Raw genomic sequence first — 19,068 nt, forward strand, 5'->3', positions numbered from 1 at the left:
ACTAACCTTATTAAATGTAATCTTTCACATCAAATTTTTACATTGTTTCAATTAATTCAGTTAGAATAGTAAGAAACTGTAGAGCTGTTACCATTCAAATGAAAGGAGTATCATCAAAGCTGCATCTGAAGTGGCATTAGATGTATTTACACAGACTGTTTGATGAAGCCGAGGTGCCATAAATGCATTTACATTGCAAAAGCTCCTCAAGCTTTGACAGATAGAAGAGCTTGGCCTGCAACCTTTGTAATCAGCCTGCTCCATCTCGACCACTGGACTTGTCTTTGGGCGCCCAGTGTGGCGGACCCTATAAAATTCATTTTATTTACAGCACACAGATGTTCTCAGGATCACAGAACTCACTCCTCCACTGTGAATAAATCACCATCCGAATCCATGAGTTTTATCACTGAGGTGATATGTAAATACATTTTTTACAGACGTTCATATGAGAAACAATTACCGTCCGAATCGGGCTATTGGACAATAAAATATTATTATATATATATATATATAATACTATATTTTGTATATTTATTATAAAACACACGTTTGTGTTTGTTCTCGTTTGTCGTCAGCATGAGCTGATTCGAGCGCTTCGAATCACTGAATCATTTTACAAATGATTTGATTCAGTTGACTCACATTTTTAAAAAAACTCAGTTTCTCTCATCATTTCTTTCCAGTACTTGAATGATGTACTGATTCATGATGGAGCAAAATGAGACGCACCTGTTCTGTTACTCGTGTGGATGCGCTTTACTCAGAAAAATAATGATAAATAAAGCATTACAGGGTCATTCTATGGAAAATGTCAATTTTTTCTGTCCCTAGCCTATTAAAATGAAACAATGTGTTATTTGAACAATTATCATTAATTATTTATCGAGCCATCAATGTGGCAATACTTGTTTATTAATCAATTATATAGAATTCCAAGAGCCACAAAACAAGGCACAGCGGGAAAGTTTTTCTACCATTTAAAATACAATAATGTATTCATAACTATCAAATATATCATATAAATGGCATAAAAAACTAAATGCTGAATAAATATTATAGAATATATCATGAAAACAGCGGCCCCCTAGAGTTGTGTCACTGGTGTTACCGTTTAACAAAACACTCACTGATGACATCACTTCACTTACTCCTTCCTGTTTCCTGAAGATCTATGAAGAAAGGCCCATGATAAGTCCACTGTATCTTTTCAGTTATCAGAAATGTTCTCATTTATCTCATGATTTCATATGAAGCTTTTAGTTGAAGTCACTGGTATGACCTATTTATTGTAGAAAAAACTATAATACAAATGGATTAAACGAATTAATTTAGTGAGTATACCATGATTGACAGCATGTGGCTTGACTTTTTGTAAAAGTATGGAAATTGTCACTGGTGTTACCATCCTTATGGATAAGATCAGTATATCAGCTCGTATGTATGTCACTGGTGTTACTGTGTTTTTTTTTTCTGTCACATTGAATAAATATCTCCTTATTTCTTTCATTTTCATTGTTTTTCTGTAACTCTGACTACATGTGCTGATGATGACGTCACACCACCAGAGCAAAATAAAAGTCCCATTCATACTGCTACTTCTTCTGCGGTATGCAGACCAACTTACAAAGTGCATTCTACACCTACTGCAATGGAGTGTGAAGCGCAAAATAGTAGGGAAGCCTGAAACAAGAACTAAAAAACCCTTATCAAAAAAGTATCAGCTTTCATCAGGTCTCCTAACAGCGTTTTATACACATCTGCAGCAAGAATTTCAACCCTACGAATGTTGGAAGTATCTGACAGGGTTACGTTTTTTTTATAGCAGATGCCACGCTCGTTTCAATTTTATCGTCATTTATCACCTCATCCACGACGGCCAGCATACAGTCCTTCACGGTTTCAGTCTGTGAATGGCCTTTTCTTTTTTGCCAATATCCAGGAAACATGAAGGGATGCTGCGGTAGCTCTGAAGCTGTGAATGACCGCACCATGGTAGTACTGCTCCGGTTGTAAGATGCAATCAAATTCTGCACTTTTGCTGCCCTCTCTTGAGATCACTTCTGGAAAATTGGTGTGGAAAGTCTGGTGTTTCTCAACGTGGTGCCTCCGCACATTGTAATCTTTAAGTACTGCAACGCACTCATTACAAATTAAACACATCGGTTTGGCGTTTGGATGTGGCGGTAAAATAAACAAGTATTTGTCAGTCCAGGCAGGGTCAAACTGACGGTTTTCATTGGCAATTTTACGTGTCAGTGTTGAGAAAGACATATTCATAGTAATCTAGGCTACTACCGGCATGCTCTGCATTGTTTGCGTGTTGCTAGTTCTACGTGGTCTGTACTACTGTATGAATTTATGTAGGGATGTGCGTTTTTGGCGGGACCACGGGCTGGGCCATTTGGAGGTTGCTTCCGGGCCGCATGTGGCCCACGGGCCGCCAATTGAATAGCCCTGGTCTACAGTGTTCAGGTCAGGGAACTGAGACAGCCATCGCAGAAGCTTCATTTTGTGCTCAGTGACGCATTTTTGTGTTGATTTTGATGTTTGTTTTGGATTATTGCCTTGATTGAAGATCTAACCACTGCCCATTATAAGATTTCTTAGAGTTTATCTGTTTGTATTTGATAGAATCCATGATGCCATGTATCTGAACAAGACGTCCAGGACATCCGGCAGAAAAATAGCCCCACAACATTAAAGATCCAGCAGTATATTTAACTGTGGACATGGGGTACTTTTTAACCCTGTTTGTACTAAACCTATCTGGTGGGTTTGCTGCCAGAAAGGTTTTTATTTGTATTTTTTTCATCTGACCATAGAAGCCAGTGCCATTTGAAGTTCTAGTCATGTCTGATAACTGAATATGCTAGAGTCTTCTATTTGGATTTTTTTTTTGTCTTGAAACCCATTTGAACAACATGTGGCGATGTAGGGGCTGTTTGAGTTTTAGTTTTTGGGATTTCTGACCCCGAGATTCAACTAGTTTCTGCAATTCTCCAGCTGTGATCCTTGGAGAGTATTCGGCCATTAAAACTCTCCTCCTCACGGTGCAGACGCAAGTCCTCTTCCAGGCAGATTTGTAACATCTTTAGTTGACTGAAACCTCTTAATTTTTACCCTGACGGTGGAAATGGGGATTTTAGCTATTTTCTTACAGCCACTTTCTATTTTGTGAAGCTCATCAATCTTGTTCTGTACATCAGTAAGATACGAGAATACTTTTTGTGTGCAAAGAAAACAATAATTTATTAATTTATTCAACAAATCTTCTCCCTGAGTTACCGTCTTTCGCCATTTTGGAGAGTACCCCAGAACGTAATCAGCATTGTTAATGTTCAGCATGCGTGCGCTTTCGCTGAACATAATCAGTATTGTTTTCTTTACGCACAAAAAGTATTCTCGTAGCTTCATAAAATTAGTTGAACCCCTGATGTCACATGGACTATTTTACCAATGTTCTTGCTACGTTTCTGTGCGTTGATCGCGGTAATATCTTTGCCGTCTACGGAGGATCAGAGAGCTCTCAGATTCCATCAAAAATATCTTGATTTGTGTTCCGAAGATGAACAAATGTTATATGGGTTTGGAACGACATAAGGGTGAGTAATTAATGACAGAATTAAAATTTTTGGGTGAAATAACCCTTTAAAAGAGACAAATATGAGAGATCCAGTGTCTGTAGCGAAGGAGAAAAATCTTAGCACAGTGTCTAATGTTGTTGAGATCTTCTAAAGCTTTAATGGAGACAAATTTAAGAGATCCAGAGTCTCTAAGGAGAAAAATCTGAGCACTGTGTGTGATGAGGTCTCTTATAATACTTTAAAGATGGTTTATTTTCTTACAAGACAAAGTCAAACAGTCTTACAGTCACCTTCTCAATTGTCAAAATTTGCTTACCTAGAATGTATTAAAGAATTCCATTACAACATAATATACACTCACTTAGATCATCAACATAATTCATAGAAACCAAATATGGTACAGGTGAGGTTACATTAACTATTGATTATATCATAATGCATGCATAAAACAGTAGACAATATACAAGAACAGTAATAATACACACAATGGCCTGAGGATACGAGTGTTCATTCTCAGAAATGTTTGTCTATGAATTAATCAGAGAACAGTCCTTTTTTATGGGCATTATGTGTCTTGGAAATGTAGTGAGAGTTGCTCTGCCCAAATTCCTTTGAGCAATGACACCAAGTTATCAGATGATTTGTCTTTTGTTGCCATGGAACCAGAGGCCTGTTCTGCCTTTTTGAGGCATGAGTTGCATTTCGGGGGAAGTCATAGTTGGCTTGTTGGTTGGGTGAGGGGTGTTAGGGATTATTTGTTAAATATAACAAATAATTGTCTGATTGGTCCAAATGCTGCAGGAGGCAATGATGATTCTGCTGTAAAGCAGGTCTAAAAGACGAGTGTCATTATTCAGCTCAAGTCAGTTCAATCAATCAATCACTGTGAAGTTAAACAGTTTGAAATGATATCAATCCAGCTGTAATCAGTTCTACAAGAGATAGCAATGTAGTTATTCAATTAGAATCAGTTCAGTGTTGACTGAATTAAGTTAGGTACCAATGTCAATGTTGCAAGATGCGATTCAGCTGTAAAGCAGCTCTACGGAAGATGGTGCCATCATTCAGCTTATGTGAAACTAGAGATTTGCTGTGTTTCTGGAAGTCTTTCCACAGATGGCATGACTGGCTGCTCTCCGATGCCCCTGAATGATTCCTTGGCTTTTCTTGTCTGTAAAACTCATTCCACACTGATGACATTTAAACAAGTCCCTCTTGAGTAAATCTTCATGTGGTACCTAAGGTTAACTTTTCGGTTGACATTTCTCTTTAGTGTGAATTCTCATGTGAACTTCAAGGTATCGTTTTTGACTGAAACTCTTTCCACACTGAAGGCATGTGTAAGGCTTCTCTCCAGTGTGAGTTCTCATGTGCCTGTTAAGACTTCCTTTATGAGCAAAACTGTTTCCACACTGTTGGCAGGTAAAAAGTCTCTCCATAGTGTGACTTCGCCTGTGGACGTTAAGGCAGGAGAAGGGTTTATTTTGAGTGTGAACTCTCATATGGTAATTAAGGGTTCCAAGTTGACTGAAACATTTTCCACACTGTTTGCAGGTAAAAGGCTTCTCTCCAGTGTGAATTCTCATATGGTGAATAAGGTTTCCTGGTTGACTGAAACTCTTTCCACACTGTTTGCAGGCGAAAGGCTTCTCTCCAGTGTGAATTCTCATGTGAGATTCAAGATTTACATGTTGACTGAAACTCTTTCCACACTGTTGGCAGATGAAAGGCTTCTCTCCAGTGTGAACTCTCATGTGGACTTTAAGGTTTCCATGAAAACCGAAACTCTTTCCACACTGATTGCATGTGTAAGGCCTCTCTCCAGTGTGAACTCTCATGTGCTTGGTAAGGCTTCCTTTATGATTAAAACTGTTTCCACACTGTTGGCAGATAAAAAGGCTGTGGGCATCAAGGTTTCCACACTGAGGGGATCTGATAGGATTCTCTCTATTGTGAATTTTCATGTGCCTGTTAAGTTTTCCTTGTTGATTGAAAGTCTTTCCACACTGAAAGCAAGCAAAATACTTCCTTGTTCCTTTCTTTTGAGCTCTTTTTCGTGTGGAAGTCTTTTCAGACTGTAAGGAACAAAAAGATTTTTCTCCGGTAATGAAATCATGAAGATTCTCATACTGATCTTTCTTCTCAATTTCATTCAATACTTCCCTCTCCTCTTTCAGTGCCATTAGGTCTAAGGTGGGAAAAAGAAGAAGACAAAAAAAAAAAAGTTAACCCAAGTTTAATGGCTCAAAGCAATCAACATCCAAACATGTAGATATGTAATCCATATAAGCTAGATCCTACACAAGGGTGTCCAAACTTGCTTCTTGTTGGCCGGTGTCCTACAGAGTTTAGCTCCAACTTGCCCCAACAAATCTGCTAAAAGTATTTGAAGTTTTCCAAAGACATTGATTAGCTTTAATTGGGGTTAGAGCTAAACTCTGTAGGACAGTGGTCCTCCACAAGCAAGATTGGACACCCCTGTCCTAAATCCACTACACAACTAAAAGTATTTACCTAGCCAAGCAAAATTACTGCATAAATGTTACGAGTTAAATGCTTTAGAAATGTTAAAATATTTAGTTGAATGTACAAACCTGAAAATGTTTTTAAAAATGCAATGATACTTACACATGAAAACTGCCAGTAGGTGGCAGCAAGTGACTGTCTTAAGGAAGTCATTGAATCATTTATTCAACCGATTCATTCAAATGTCTGATTAATTCAAGAATGAAGCAAATTACTTTATGTATGGGTCATTGAATCTCTGACTAACAGAATTCATACAAAAATGCTGAATCAATCAGTAACAAAACACTGTTGTATGTTGTTCAGAGACTCTTTGGAACCATTCTCATCGGTCAATATCTCTAAAATGTAAGTGACTTTGATAACTGCTTGTTAATTTACCTGTTGTATAAAATTAGTGTCACATTTGCAGTCATGCTGATATTTAGGGAGACATCATTCTTGGTTATGTGTTGTTGCTTATTATATGCAATAAATATAAAACGCCAACTTAATACATTTTTACCACAGTATGTTTCTTCTGTGAGTTTCTTTGTGATTGCTATTTTGATTTCTCCATGATAGTCTCTCTCTCACACACAGTAACCGTGCGTTCACACCAATGTGAGCCGGCAGTGAGCTCTGGCGAGAGTGGCACGGCGCGTCTTGGACGGTGAGGGCGTCGAGGAGAGTTGAAGTCAGTTCAACTTTATGGTAATGAGCTATGATGCGGTTGGGTGGCAACCAATCGGAATGTAGAAGTCCTCTGCTTGAGAGGGTTCCAGAGAACGCGGTCATGTAAACTTTGGTTCCGACCACATCAGTTTGCAAGCATTTTCACACCAGAATGCTTGTTTTTCAGCGGAAATGCAATTAATTTGCTCAAAACAACACAGATTTGACCAATTGCATTTAGGCTACACTTCAGCCAGAACAGTTTGGAATGTAGGCTGCGCACAAATTAATGTTAATTAAAGACCTAGGCTAGTAAACGTCTCCTATAAACTACATGTTGAAATTAGACTAACTTAACACTTAATCATGAACACAAAAACACACCACACATGGCTTTTATTGGTTTATTTCATTAACAAACATGTAACTATAAGTTCTTTCCATCTATCAATTTCTTTCACAATTAAAATATTTCATGAAGTTAACTTCTACCCTACTTGTGGTCAGTCTACACAAGATCAACCTGCTTGTTTCCTTTGCGGCTCCTTTAATTACAAGACCAAGTGTTCGATCGTCAGAGCGTCAAAGAATCTTTCTACAGCGTCGTTGGCTGGGCGGCCAGAGTGAATTTTGACGCTCTTGCCAGCACAGTAAGGCTGCACAAGCTTCATCTGGCACAACCATGTTACTGAAAATACATTATCAGTCGCCATTTACACTGAATGTAATAAAATCAGAATCATTCTCAAAGTTTTGGTGCCTCCTTAGTTATTTTTTATTACTGAAGTTTCAAGTAGGCCTTTTGTCCAACTGAGCAAGTAAAAGTGTCGATGTGCCCCTTCAACAAAAATCCACTTGTCCCAGATAAAGACATGCATAAGTAGACAAAGAGCGCTCTTTGAAATCAAATGAAGCTCTCTACACTGATCAATGAATGGGTTTGAGATTCACCTCGCGTTGCCTGAAATTTAGAGTAATTAAGTGCAGTCGATACAAACAGCTGTCATATCTTGTAGTGTGTCAGCCTCCTACAGTATGAGATTAAAAGAGGATCGTGTGATTCACGCTCATGTGCTTTGTTGCTAATAAACGATGTAATTTAAACTGTTGTTTTGATATGAAAATATACGACTTAAGAAAACTAAAGTACTTGTGTAATTTGGGAATATACACACAAAATCTTGATTACAGCTTTATTATAAAAAAAAAAAAAAAATCAAATATTTTAGAAGATAACAAAACATCATGGTAGTTCAAACCAATGAGAATTAAGTTGTCACCAGAAAGTCACTTCCTATTCTATATTTTAGGCCTGGTCCATACCAATACGTTTTCATTTAAAAACGCATCTTTTTCTCTCGGTTTTGGCCTTCCGTCCACACTGAGACAGCGTTTTTGTCAAGGAAAACAGATTTTCGAAAGTGGATAAATTAGGTTGGACTGTGAAAACGGACGTATTTGACACGTTTAGTCATGTGATGCATATATACCAATAGAAATCGGTTTACCAGTATTGTGCCTGTTATGTGCTATTCACTTTCACTCTGTTGCCAAAGATATGTAACTTTGTACACTCTTCATATCACAGTCCTGCAAAGATGACTAAATTTCATGGCGATTGCTGTTTGCGGCAAAACACGAGGCCAGTTGCATTTTAGATCAGACATATAATGGTGATTGAGAGTGAGGTGAATGGTGAGATATTTAGGTAAATAAAATGATCCTACCAGAAGAATTGGTTGAAAACTTAATGTCTGTTCTGTCTGTATCGTCTCAGTGAGCTGTTTGAGGCTTTACGCATGCCCACTAAAGTGAATTTAACATTTCCCGATGTTTCAGTGTGGATGAGTAATTTTTGAAAAATGCTTGAACACGCTAGTGTGGATGGAGGGCGTTTTAAAACGAAAATGCCGTTTTCTAGTATATCCAGATTAATGTAGATGTAGCCATTGAGTAGTTTTATTTACTTTACTAAATACCTTTAAATGGACAAATGTAGACAGCATGCAGTAGCCAAAGGTGATCACTCACATTTCATGGCTTACTTTATACAAAATGATTTTGTTAGATACTTTTGCATAATTAAAGCTGCAGTCCATAACTTTGTGTGTTCATAAGTTACAAATTTAATATAATAAGAGAGCACATCATTAGGGCTAGGTATCGATTCTGATGTCCTGATTCAATACTATTTTAATTTGCAAGATCTCGATTCGATTCTCAATTTTATTACATTCAGTTAATATAGTTTTAATACCTACAAATGCTATTGACATTTCTAAAAAATGGACAGTAAACATCAGTTTACAAATGGTAAATTAATAAAAAGAAATTAAGAGCCACAGGCCTGTATTTTAAACCTATTCTTTCTCTCTCTCCCTCTTTTTTTTTTTTGTATTGGGTCCTTTTTTAAACAATAATAGGGCCCTATAAAATGTTTTTCTTAACTTTTCTGGTGATCAGATGAAGGCATAAAACTTCAATTTAATTTATACTAATAAAATGAAAATTAAACCCTTTTATTTTTTGGCAAACAAAGTGCTGCACAATAAATGTTTACTGTTAAAATTAAAAAGTAGTAGTAGTAGCATTGTTGTTACATAAATAATAATATATTCTGACACAGTTCTTCACGTTAAACCAAACTTTTATTTTGACGGCTTGCAGCTGCTGTGTTTGTGATATGATACGATGTCACTGATATGACGGTAGTTTTCTCAAATTAAACGGTAAAATGCTAATGAAGTGACTCTCAAAGCAGCTGCTCGTGTGTTTTATCGTCATATAGTGAGAGGACAGATTGAAAACACTGCGAGCGTCGTCTGCGCTTTAGAATGTGTGTAGTAAACAAAGCAGTGTCACGCCATCTGCCATTCATTCATTGCGGAAATCATGGCGCCTTATGCGTGATGTCAAATACTTCCGCAGATTTGTAGTATTACTATATAATTTACCTGAGCATTGCATTATCACGCATATTGCTTTGTTCTTGGTTCTTGTCAACACTGTCTCCGCCATGATAAGCACTGAATGAATGACAGGCTTTCTGTTGTAACATCGCGCAAGGTGACATCTAGTGGAGAAGACTAATAATAAGATTCACAATCAGATTTTGTGTAAATAAATACTGGAAAAGACATTTCAAAAGCCAAACCATGCTTTTGGCTCATCCTAAATCATTACGGTACACCTATAAGTTATCATCTATTTAGACTATTTTAGACTGGTACTGGTGGAACCGCTGCGAAGTAGCCCAGGACCTGTGTGATTCGTCAGACATAAACAGAGAGAAGTAGCTCAGGCTACAGTGTTCCTCTACGAGACACATACAGTTCTGTTTATTAACCGCTAGAGCGCCAAAAATTACAGATTGCAGCTTTAAGTGCCAGAAATTAATGGTTTTATTTTAGAAGCAAATATTGGGTTTAATGTTCCAAAACTGTTTAATTCCATATTATTGTTACAACTTAAATCCATGAAGTCATAACTAATGCCCAATGTGAAAGCAGGATCTTCTCAGCTGCACTAGAAAGCAGCATTAGTATTTGTCTGGTCATGTGATCTCAACATGACTGTCGACAAACCACTTCAACGCATACAATCACACCGGTGTGATCATTCTAGGCTGGTCCCGGGAGCGTACAGTCACAGAGTGAATCACGTGATCAACTGCTGAATTCAAATCTGCTTTCGTGCTTTGGCTGGCATATTGTCATTACACAACTATTCAGTGTTTTCAACCATATAACAAGACTGCAAGACATTTTTAGATGAATTTTGTGCATTTTTAACCTCACTGTGTACCCTATCACCTAATATTATTCTACTGGGTGACTTCAATATTCATGTGGACAGTATTAGTAACTCATTCACAAGAGATTTTAATTCCTGCCTTGACAGTTTTGGTCTCCATCAATATGTGGACTTTCCAATCCATTCTAAAGGCCACACTCTAGACCTTGTTTGCTGTTGGGGTGTTACACCCCTGGACTGTACAACAACTGTAACACCCATATCCTATCATAAATTGCTTTCTTTCAATGGCAATGTTACACTTTCCAGGTCCAAACAACAACATTCTATGACATTCCGTAATATAAAAAAGATCAACCCCTCAGCTTTTACTAGTGCAATCTCCAACCTCTCATATAGTGACTATCTCTCTTCTTCTGAGGATCTGGTCTCCTTCTATAATTCTGAATTACGGCAGCTCCTGGACAATTTTGCACCTCTCAAATCTCGGACTGTATCATTCACTCACTCTGCGCCTTGGTTTACTCCTGAACTTCGCCAGTTAAAAACTAAAGGCCGCCGTTTGGAACGCATTTATAAACGAACTGGACTTATGGTACACAGAGCTGTGTAACAAAAATGTTCACTTTTATAAATATACTCTTTCTGCTGCCAAATATGAGTTTTATTCTCACTTAATTGAGTTTGGGGAAAGTAATAATAAATCTTTGTTCTCCACTGTAAACCGTATCCTGAAACCACCTGACAGCCTTCCTGCACTGCACTGCTCAATACGATAAATTTGTCTTTTTTCAGTGACAAAATAAGCGCTATTCACCAACATCTAGCCTCTTCGGCTAATCCATATTGTAATCCATTACAGAGTGTTTCAACTGCTACCCCTCTTATTATTTTTTCTTCCTTTACCCTGCCATCTGAACTAGAAATTTCTTATTTAATTTACAAATCTAATTCCTCCACATGTTTGCTTGACCCAATACCAACTCACCTGGTAAAAGCCTGTCTTCCTTTTCTTTCTCCTCTCATAACTCGTATTGTTCATTCCTCTCTTAGTTCCGGAATTGTTCCATCAGTTTTTAAAACAGCTGATATAACCCCAATTCTTAAGAAACCTGGTGCAGACCCCAACAATCTTGATAACTTCCGTCCCATTTCAAATCTTCCTTTCATTTCCAAGATCCTTGAAAAAGCAGTTGCAGCACAGGTTCAGGATCACCTCAGTAACAATAACTTATATGAGTGTTTTCAGTCAGGATTTAGTTCCAAGCATAGTACAGAAAGCGCCTTGGTGAGACTAACTAACGATCTGTTAATGGCTGCTGATGGTGGATTTTTATCTATTCTCGTTTTGCTTGATCTGAGCGCAGCTTTTGACACCATCTCACACAACATTTTGTTGAATTGTTTATCTGCTATTGGTATTTCTGGTATTCCTCTCGCCTGGTTAACTACTTATCTTTCTAACCGTACACAGTACATACAACTAAAAGGTTTTCATTCCCAACCCTTTCCTGTTAGCTGTGGCGTTCCTCAAGGCTCTGTCCTAGGTCCTCTATTGTTCCTAATCTATCTCCTCCCACTTGGTAATATCTTTTCTAAATTTGGTGTTAAATTTCACTGTTATGCTGATGATATGCAGCTCTATGTATCGACTAAGCCTGACTCTATTCTTCCACGTGTCTGTCATACCAACTGTCTCCACGAAATAACAAGTTGGTTCTCTGCTAATTTTCTTAAACTTAATGCCAGTAAGACTGAAGTACTTCTTACAGGTAATCACTCTAGTCTGTCTAGGTCTTGTAGTTTTTCCTTATCCATTGATGGTTCCTCCGTTTCTCCTCCTCACCAGGTTAGGAACTTGGGGGTCATCTTTGACAGCATCCCTTTCATTTGAAGCTCACATTAATAGTACAGTCCGGTCTTGTTACTTTCACCCTTGTAATATAGTTCGCCTTCATTCATCTCTCACCCCACACAGTATTGCCATTCTTGTTCACTCACTCGTAACCTCTCGCATGGATTACTGTAATTCCCTTTTATTTAGTTTAACACACAAGCTTCTCAATAAACTTCAGGTGATTCAGAATTCTGCAGCTCGTATCATAACCCGGACTTCATCTTTACAACACATTGCTCTCTCTTCAACAACTTCATTGGCTTCCTATCAAATCTCGCATTGAATTCAAAATTCTTCTCACGTATAAAACTCTCTATAAACTCACTCCACGTTATCTCTCAGATCTCATTCAGCCCTACACTTCTTCTAGAACCCTTTGTTCTTCTTCACTGGGTCTTCTCCATACACCCACGGCTCATTTAACCACCATGGGTCATAGAGCCTTCAGCCGTGCTGCTCCTCACTCCCAGCTAACATACGTAATTTAGACTATATCCCAATTTAAAGTTAAACTTAAAACTCACTTATTCAGAATAGCCTATCCTACATGATGACGGTCTACACTCATCTAGGGTATTTTGTTTTTTCTCCTCCTCTCTATCTCTTCTAGCCTATTGTTATTTTACTGTGGTTATTTTGTAACTGCTGCTTCTCTTTTTTATTGCTATTTATTGTTATTTTATTGTTCCTGATGTTCGGTGACCTTGAGTGGTTTGAAAGGCGCCTTAAAATGTATTATTATTATTACTTATTTTAGGTTCCAGACATTTAAATACACTAGTACTAGCAAAACAACACATTTATAGTTTGTAAAAATACACAACGATGTCTATGGAAGCGGCAATAATGATCCTTACAAATAAATCTGATGGTATGTTTTACTGATATCACATCCACACTGTTTAGGTAACTATAAAGTTTACACTGCTCTTCTCCCAGTTCACCAGAAACGTACTTTAATGTCTTTCGGGAGGGGAGGATATATTTAAGTTTTGTAAATCCCACAGCTTGATTTCAGCACGAATTAACATGGCGGTGCCCGTCAACCATCATAGATCAACTAAAATGGTTTTAAAAAAAGTGTTCAAACTACCAAAATACACAGTGTTGGGGAAGCAACTCTGAAACTGTAGCTTGACCAGCTGGAAGCTACTCGTAAATTAAAGTAGTGAAGCTACATTCAAGCTACCATTCTGAAAAAGTAGCTAGCTACACTACAAGTTACTATCAAAAAGTAGCTAGCTACATTGAATTTTAAATGAGAAAAAACTGAATAATTGTTAATGAATTATATTGAAGTTATAAGTCAAGTATAATGAAGTAATAAGTAAGATTTTTTTCAGGGTTCCTACACATTTTCCATTTAAAAATTCCATGCTTTTCCAGACTTACAAGTATATTTTACTTGGAATTGTTTATGTTTACAAGGATTCTCTAATCAATATCAAAGTTATGATCCTGTTTTTCCCATCATGCACTGGGGCATGAATAATTAAGGTAAAATTTTTGTACTTACACTGTTTTATGGTTGCTTTTGTTGTTAGGTTTAGTAACTTATGTTTTGTGACATCTGGAGTTCATTTTCTACTTAAGATGACCCATTCATACTCAAACAATATTGACTGATTGTTACCATCATGGTGTACCAAGTATTGTGGTCTCTGTGTTCAGTTGGGTAATAAATATATTGAGTGGACATGTTCTCTTAAAAGGATAACAAGCTGTCCACTGGCTTACTTGCATGTTTATAAGTTAATCACATGCTTTAATAGCATGGTTTTTCCCAGTGCTACATTGTTTGAGTAAACTTTAGAAACCGTGACTGAGTGAAATGTAGCCTACGCTAACTGGCCACGTTAAATTTACTTAATTTAATACTTAAATTTTACTTTTAATTTACTGGGAATTCCCTAGTAAACTTATCTTAAAAATTTCTATTTAAAGCTACTAATTATTATGTTTAGGCTTTTACTTGCCAAATTTTTGTAAATTAACTAGCCTTTTCTTAGTGAAAATTGTTTCCAAGCTTTTTTTCCAAGTAAATCCTACTCTAAATTTTTTACAGTGTAGTCAGAAGACGACGCTGCGCTGTTTCAATGCATTACAGGCTGGAGACTCGTCAGAACGCAAAACAGAATGTAGCTTTCGGTCACGCTACACCGCTACTGGAAAAGATACACTGTTTTAAAAGTAGCGGAGCTACCGTCACGCTACTGAAAAATGTTAGAAGCGTCGCTACTTGTAGCTAGCTACTCCCCAACACTGCAAATACATTTATTTGCACATTTCAGAATCGGAGTATCAGATATTTAATCATATACTGAGCACGATTGTGAATATTAATAATAAAAAAGGAAAAACAAAGTAAAAATACATCCGTTATAGACGTTTTTCCTAACTGATGAAGTCAAGCCTGACTAAACAATGAGCTTTGGAGCACCCGGATGGATGCTTTGCATTTCTGGTCTCCAGTGTTTCTAGTCAAATTAACGTATATTTTGAGCTGATAATCTATCAAAATGTTTTTTTCAAAAGCACATGGCTCCAAAGCACCATCATTTTACAGTGTTGTAATGACAGTCTTTTGTCAGTGCCTCACTCCTCAAAGTTTAATGAGTGTGTAGATGACACAAAGCTGCCGACGTTAGCTACATTAAAACAGATGGGCACTATTTGAATGGGCTCCTATGGAGACAGAAACAGAAGAGCATCCAATAGGAAGTTAGAATTCGTAATGGCGGCGCTCTTCATTTACTCAGGAAAAGGTCTACACAGCGCTATTGACAAGCATGACGTCTCCTAAAAACACTAGAATATTTTAAACTCAGTTAGTTAATTACTACACTCACGTGACATTCTTCATCAATATCTTTAATTTCTGTTGAGTTGCACAGTTTAATAATGATGAAATAAGTGAGTTCATCTTTGAGAATAAAAACCAACCTGTTTGTTCCTCAGTATCTTCATGTTTGACTCTGAATGTCTCTTCAATCTTCATCTTTTCACTCTCCTCTTTAATAAACGTCATCTTTGTTTGTTCCTCAGTATCTTCCTGTTTGACTCTGAATGCTTCTTCAATCTTCATGTCTTCACTCTCCTTTTTAATAAATGGCATCTTTATAACAGTGCGTCACGTGGATCTCAGTTGATCCACCAGTTGTTTTTCTGTGTGTTTGGAGGCTTTGTCCTGTTTAAGAAGAAAATAACAGATAGAAAAAAAAAAATGCAAACTAAATCTCTGTCTCAATCAGCTGCCTAGTTCAGTAGTCAATATCTGCAAGGTTTCGTAATCAATGTGGCGTCAGAATTCTGTACCTAGTACTTCTCAAGCGACAACAGTATCCAACCTTATCTTGAAGGTCAATGCAATAGACTCTCTGTACCTTCCCAAGAGACAGTGATGTTATTTTATACCAATTACAACCTTGAAAGTATCCCCCTTAAATTGCATTCCCACACTGTTCATCCGTTGAGCGCGCATAAACAAAACATCCTTTACATTAGTACACCCTTATTTTTTGTACTAAATAAAATGGTAAAACTTATACACTAAAATGCAAACAAAACCATGCACATCAATCTCATGGTTGATCGACTAAAAAATAAGTAGAAAAAAAAATTAAAAAATTTGATACTTTTGGAGCTTTGTTGTTGCCGACTTAACCTTTAATTTGTTAAAACGTATACACTATAAATACACCAATTAAAGGTATATTTCTACTTCAGCAAAAATTGCAAAAGTATACTAATTAAATACCACTGATATTTAAATTGATTTTAAGTAAATTGAAATAAAGTGTGCTACCGCAAAAATATACGGAGGATTTTATTAGTGCATTTCTAAAAAGTGTGCTTTGATTTAAAAAATTAGGATAACTATGTAAAAGTTTAAATTAAATAGTTATAAGTACATTTTCCCAACTGTGCTACTTAAGTACACCTAATATAAATACACTAATTAGCAGTAACTTAAATTGATTTTAAGCGTAGTCAGATAAACTGCCAGAAGTGTTTTATAATTGCATCGCTTAAAAGTGTGCTTTACATCAAATTTTAGCGGATTTTTATATATATACTATCGCTAATTTCTATTTGGATTTTCATGAAAGGTAGAAATGTATTACTTAAGGTCCATTTGAACTCATGTGGTGTGTGAAGGGATTTTATTGTATGTCACACAAAAAAAGAGTGTTTATGACGAAAGAGATACTGTTTTGTTTGTTAGTACATTATATACCATACCTGCGCTGCATTGTTGTATCTATATGGTAATACGGTAATCTATGCGTGTTTATATTTACATGAATTACATTTACAGTCGTTTTAATCAAATGTATTATTTCTAACATTCAAGTAATTAATTTATTAACGAAGGAAAACAGCAGCTTCATGAAGTGACCACACTATAGGTGTAATGTTAGAATGTGAAAGTATACTTTTAGCATAAAGTACTTGAAAAAAGTGCTACTAATGACACAGTAATAGATAATCATAAGCATATAGTTAAGTGTATCATATTTAAACATTATTACAATAGAATTACAATTATTTAATCTATACAAATATGTAGGCAATACGTTATAAATACACTTTGTATTACATATTATATTTTAAATAAATAAGTGTACTTTCTATGTATGAAGAGTATATTTAGAAATGAATTAAATATTGTTGGTAAGTGGTAACTAAATACTTTTTTTAACAGAGAAAGCATATTAAAAGCAGATTTTAGTATACTCCGATGTTCTTAAGATTATTAAAATAATATTTTTTTAGTATATGAACTGAAGTACAAAATTAGTGTGCGAAAACAGAGCACTTGAAGTACATTCTGGAAGTGCACTTAAAGTGTGTTTTCCTGCACCGGGTTCTGGTTTATCGTCATCGCGCGCTGGTTCGAATCAGGAATAATTGTGTTCAGATGATTCGGATTCAGTTTCTCTCTCCATGTGTTTATTCACGATATAGGAGGCACCTTTATTCACAGAAATAACCGTAAATAAAGTATTTCGACTTATATTTAAGCTTAATTCGTAGCTTTTAAAAACGTTTAAATTGACAGAACAGTTTAAATCCATTTAAAAACTTTAAAACCACGAACCTTTCTTCAGCCGAATCACAACAGATGCAGGAGCGCGGCGCAGCTTTATGACGTCACAACACCACACCAAAATAAAAGTCTCGTTTACACACTGATGTTTATTATGCGTATGATAATGTTATTAGCATCGTAAATCTAGAAACTTTTATATAATTTTTTTTAACTATACATTTACAACACTGTACTTTGTGCTTTCTTACCTTTAAATTACATAAAACTAATTGTGTTTCTATACAAAGGCTGAGGGACATCTTTCACTCTTGTGACTAATGAACATCTTTATTCATTTACCTTTTTTCCTCTTTTGGAAAGTGAAACACTATCATGATTTATTTAATTTTTTGTTAATTGGGTGAATGAAAACACGAGCATCTCTTGAAAATGTGTCCTGTTTTTGTTTTTTAGAGAAGCTGAACCGAGAGTCCAGAATTGTACTCAGGTATATATAAGTTTTCCACAACTTCACCATGTTGGTGAAACTGGCTCAGTTGTTTTAGAAATAGTTATTTTGTCATGGCAACATTGATTTCTGATGCCCATGTTTCTCAATTCCAAGAATGCAAAGAACGGACTTGTGTTCTCGTGGAGAGCCAAGCTTATAAATATAATTATATATTGCATATATATATATATATATATAAGCAAAAGCCTTGCCAACAAGATTATTTGTACTATGAAAATAAAACAGAATTGAATTAAAATGCATTTCCATGTGGAAAGAAAGCTGTTTTTGGAAGCAGAGGAGGAGGCGGAAAATGTAAGACGTGTCGCCCATCAGAGAAGAGCCAGGATAAACCAGAGACAAGCCAGGAGGCGCTCCCTGATGACCCTCATCCTTGCCTCAGTAAGCAATGTTGTCGATAGCGAGTGCTTAGCATTTCTTCCAATGCCCAATCATAAATAATAATTTAAAAAAATTACTGAGTAATTTAATAACTAATTTATTCAATTAATTGTTTGATATGACCCCACAAATATGGAATAATAATAACAACAAGTAGTACAGTGGCCACATGCCCAGTAGATGGCAGCTGAACCCCCCTGATGAATTATTAGCTTTCAATAAATGCACAAACCCCAATATAAAATACCCATTGTGAAGTGTTACTCTTTCAAGTGAAAAACAGAGAGAAGTAAAGCATTGAAATTATAAAATAAAACCATAGATTTATTTTTTTAAACTGAAAACAAAGATACATTTCATATTTAAACGGTGGTCATTAAACACATTTATTTCCAGGAAAAACACCACATTCAAAACTATGCAGTGCTAAACTATCAAGTCCCAATTCTGAAAATTTATTTTTCTGAAGAGGACACGGTGCCTTCGCTGAGACTCTGCAGGGCAACGATTGGGCTGTTGTTTCGGGTGCTGCCAAGAATAAAAGATCATGGTTTGAGTCACGAGATTGAGGTGCTCGTTCTACTGTACTGGCTGGCATGTGGAGCATCTTACCGTGTCACCTCACAAACATTTGCAATGCCCACATCCACAGTATGCCGGGTTGTGCATAATGTGACTGAGGACATGTTGGCAGTCCTGCACCGAA

The 19,068-nt window shown here is 36.5% G+C and overlaps 1 protein-coding gene across 1 annotated transcript; it reads right to left on the minus strand.

Annotated features, from left to right (window-relative positions):
• Window positions 1–3,807: 3,807 nt before the first annotated feature.
• LOC306861918 (uncharacterized protein) lies at window positions 3,808–17,591 on the minus strand. The gene is made up of 3 exons (XM_079404404.1): window positions 17,519–17,591; window positions 15,361–15,604; window positions 3,808–5,775 (listed from the first exon to the last, which is right to left on the minus strand). Exons 2-3 carry the CDS (start codon window positions 15,530–15,532, stop codon window positions 4,832–4,834), a joined length of 1,116 nt encoding a protein of 371 aa, XP_079260530.1. The 5' UTR covers window positions 15,533–15,604; window positions 17,519–17,591; the 3' UTR covers window positions 3,808–4,831.
• Between the last annotated feature and the right edge of the window lie 1,477 nt (window positions 17,592–19,068).

The sequence above is a fragment of the Barbus barbus genome (genome assembly GCF_936440315.1).
Source record: "Barbus barbus genome assembly, chromosome: 42".
Classification (NCBI taxonomy): domain Eukaryota; kingdom Metazoa; phylum Chordata; class Actinopteri; order Cypriniformes; family Cyprinidae; genus Barbus; species Barbus barbus.

What these genes read in the sequence shown, in the direction of transcription:
- LOC306861918 (XM_079404404.1), bottom strand. Translation starts at nt 15,532, where the DNA reads ATGCCATTTATTAAAAAGGAGAGTGAAGACATGAAGATTGAAGAAGCA. An exon ending in AGATACTGAGGAACAAACAG is followed by an intron (nt 5,776 to 15,360) that starts GTTGGTTTTTAT and finishes TTCCCACCTTAG; the next exon opens with ACCTAATGGCACTGAAAGAG.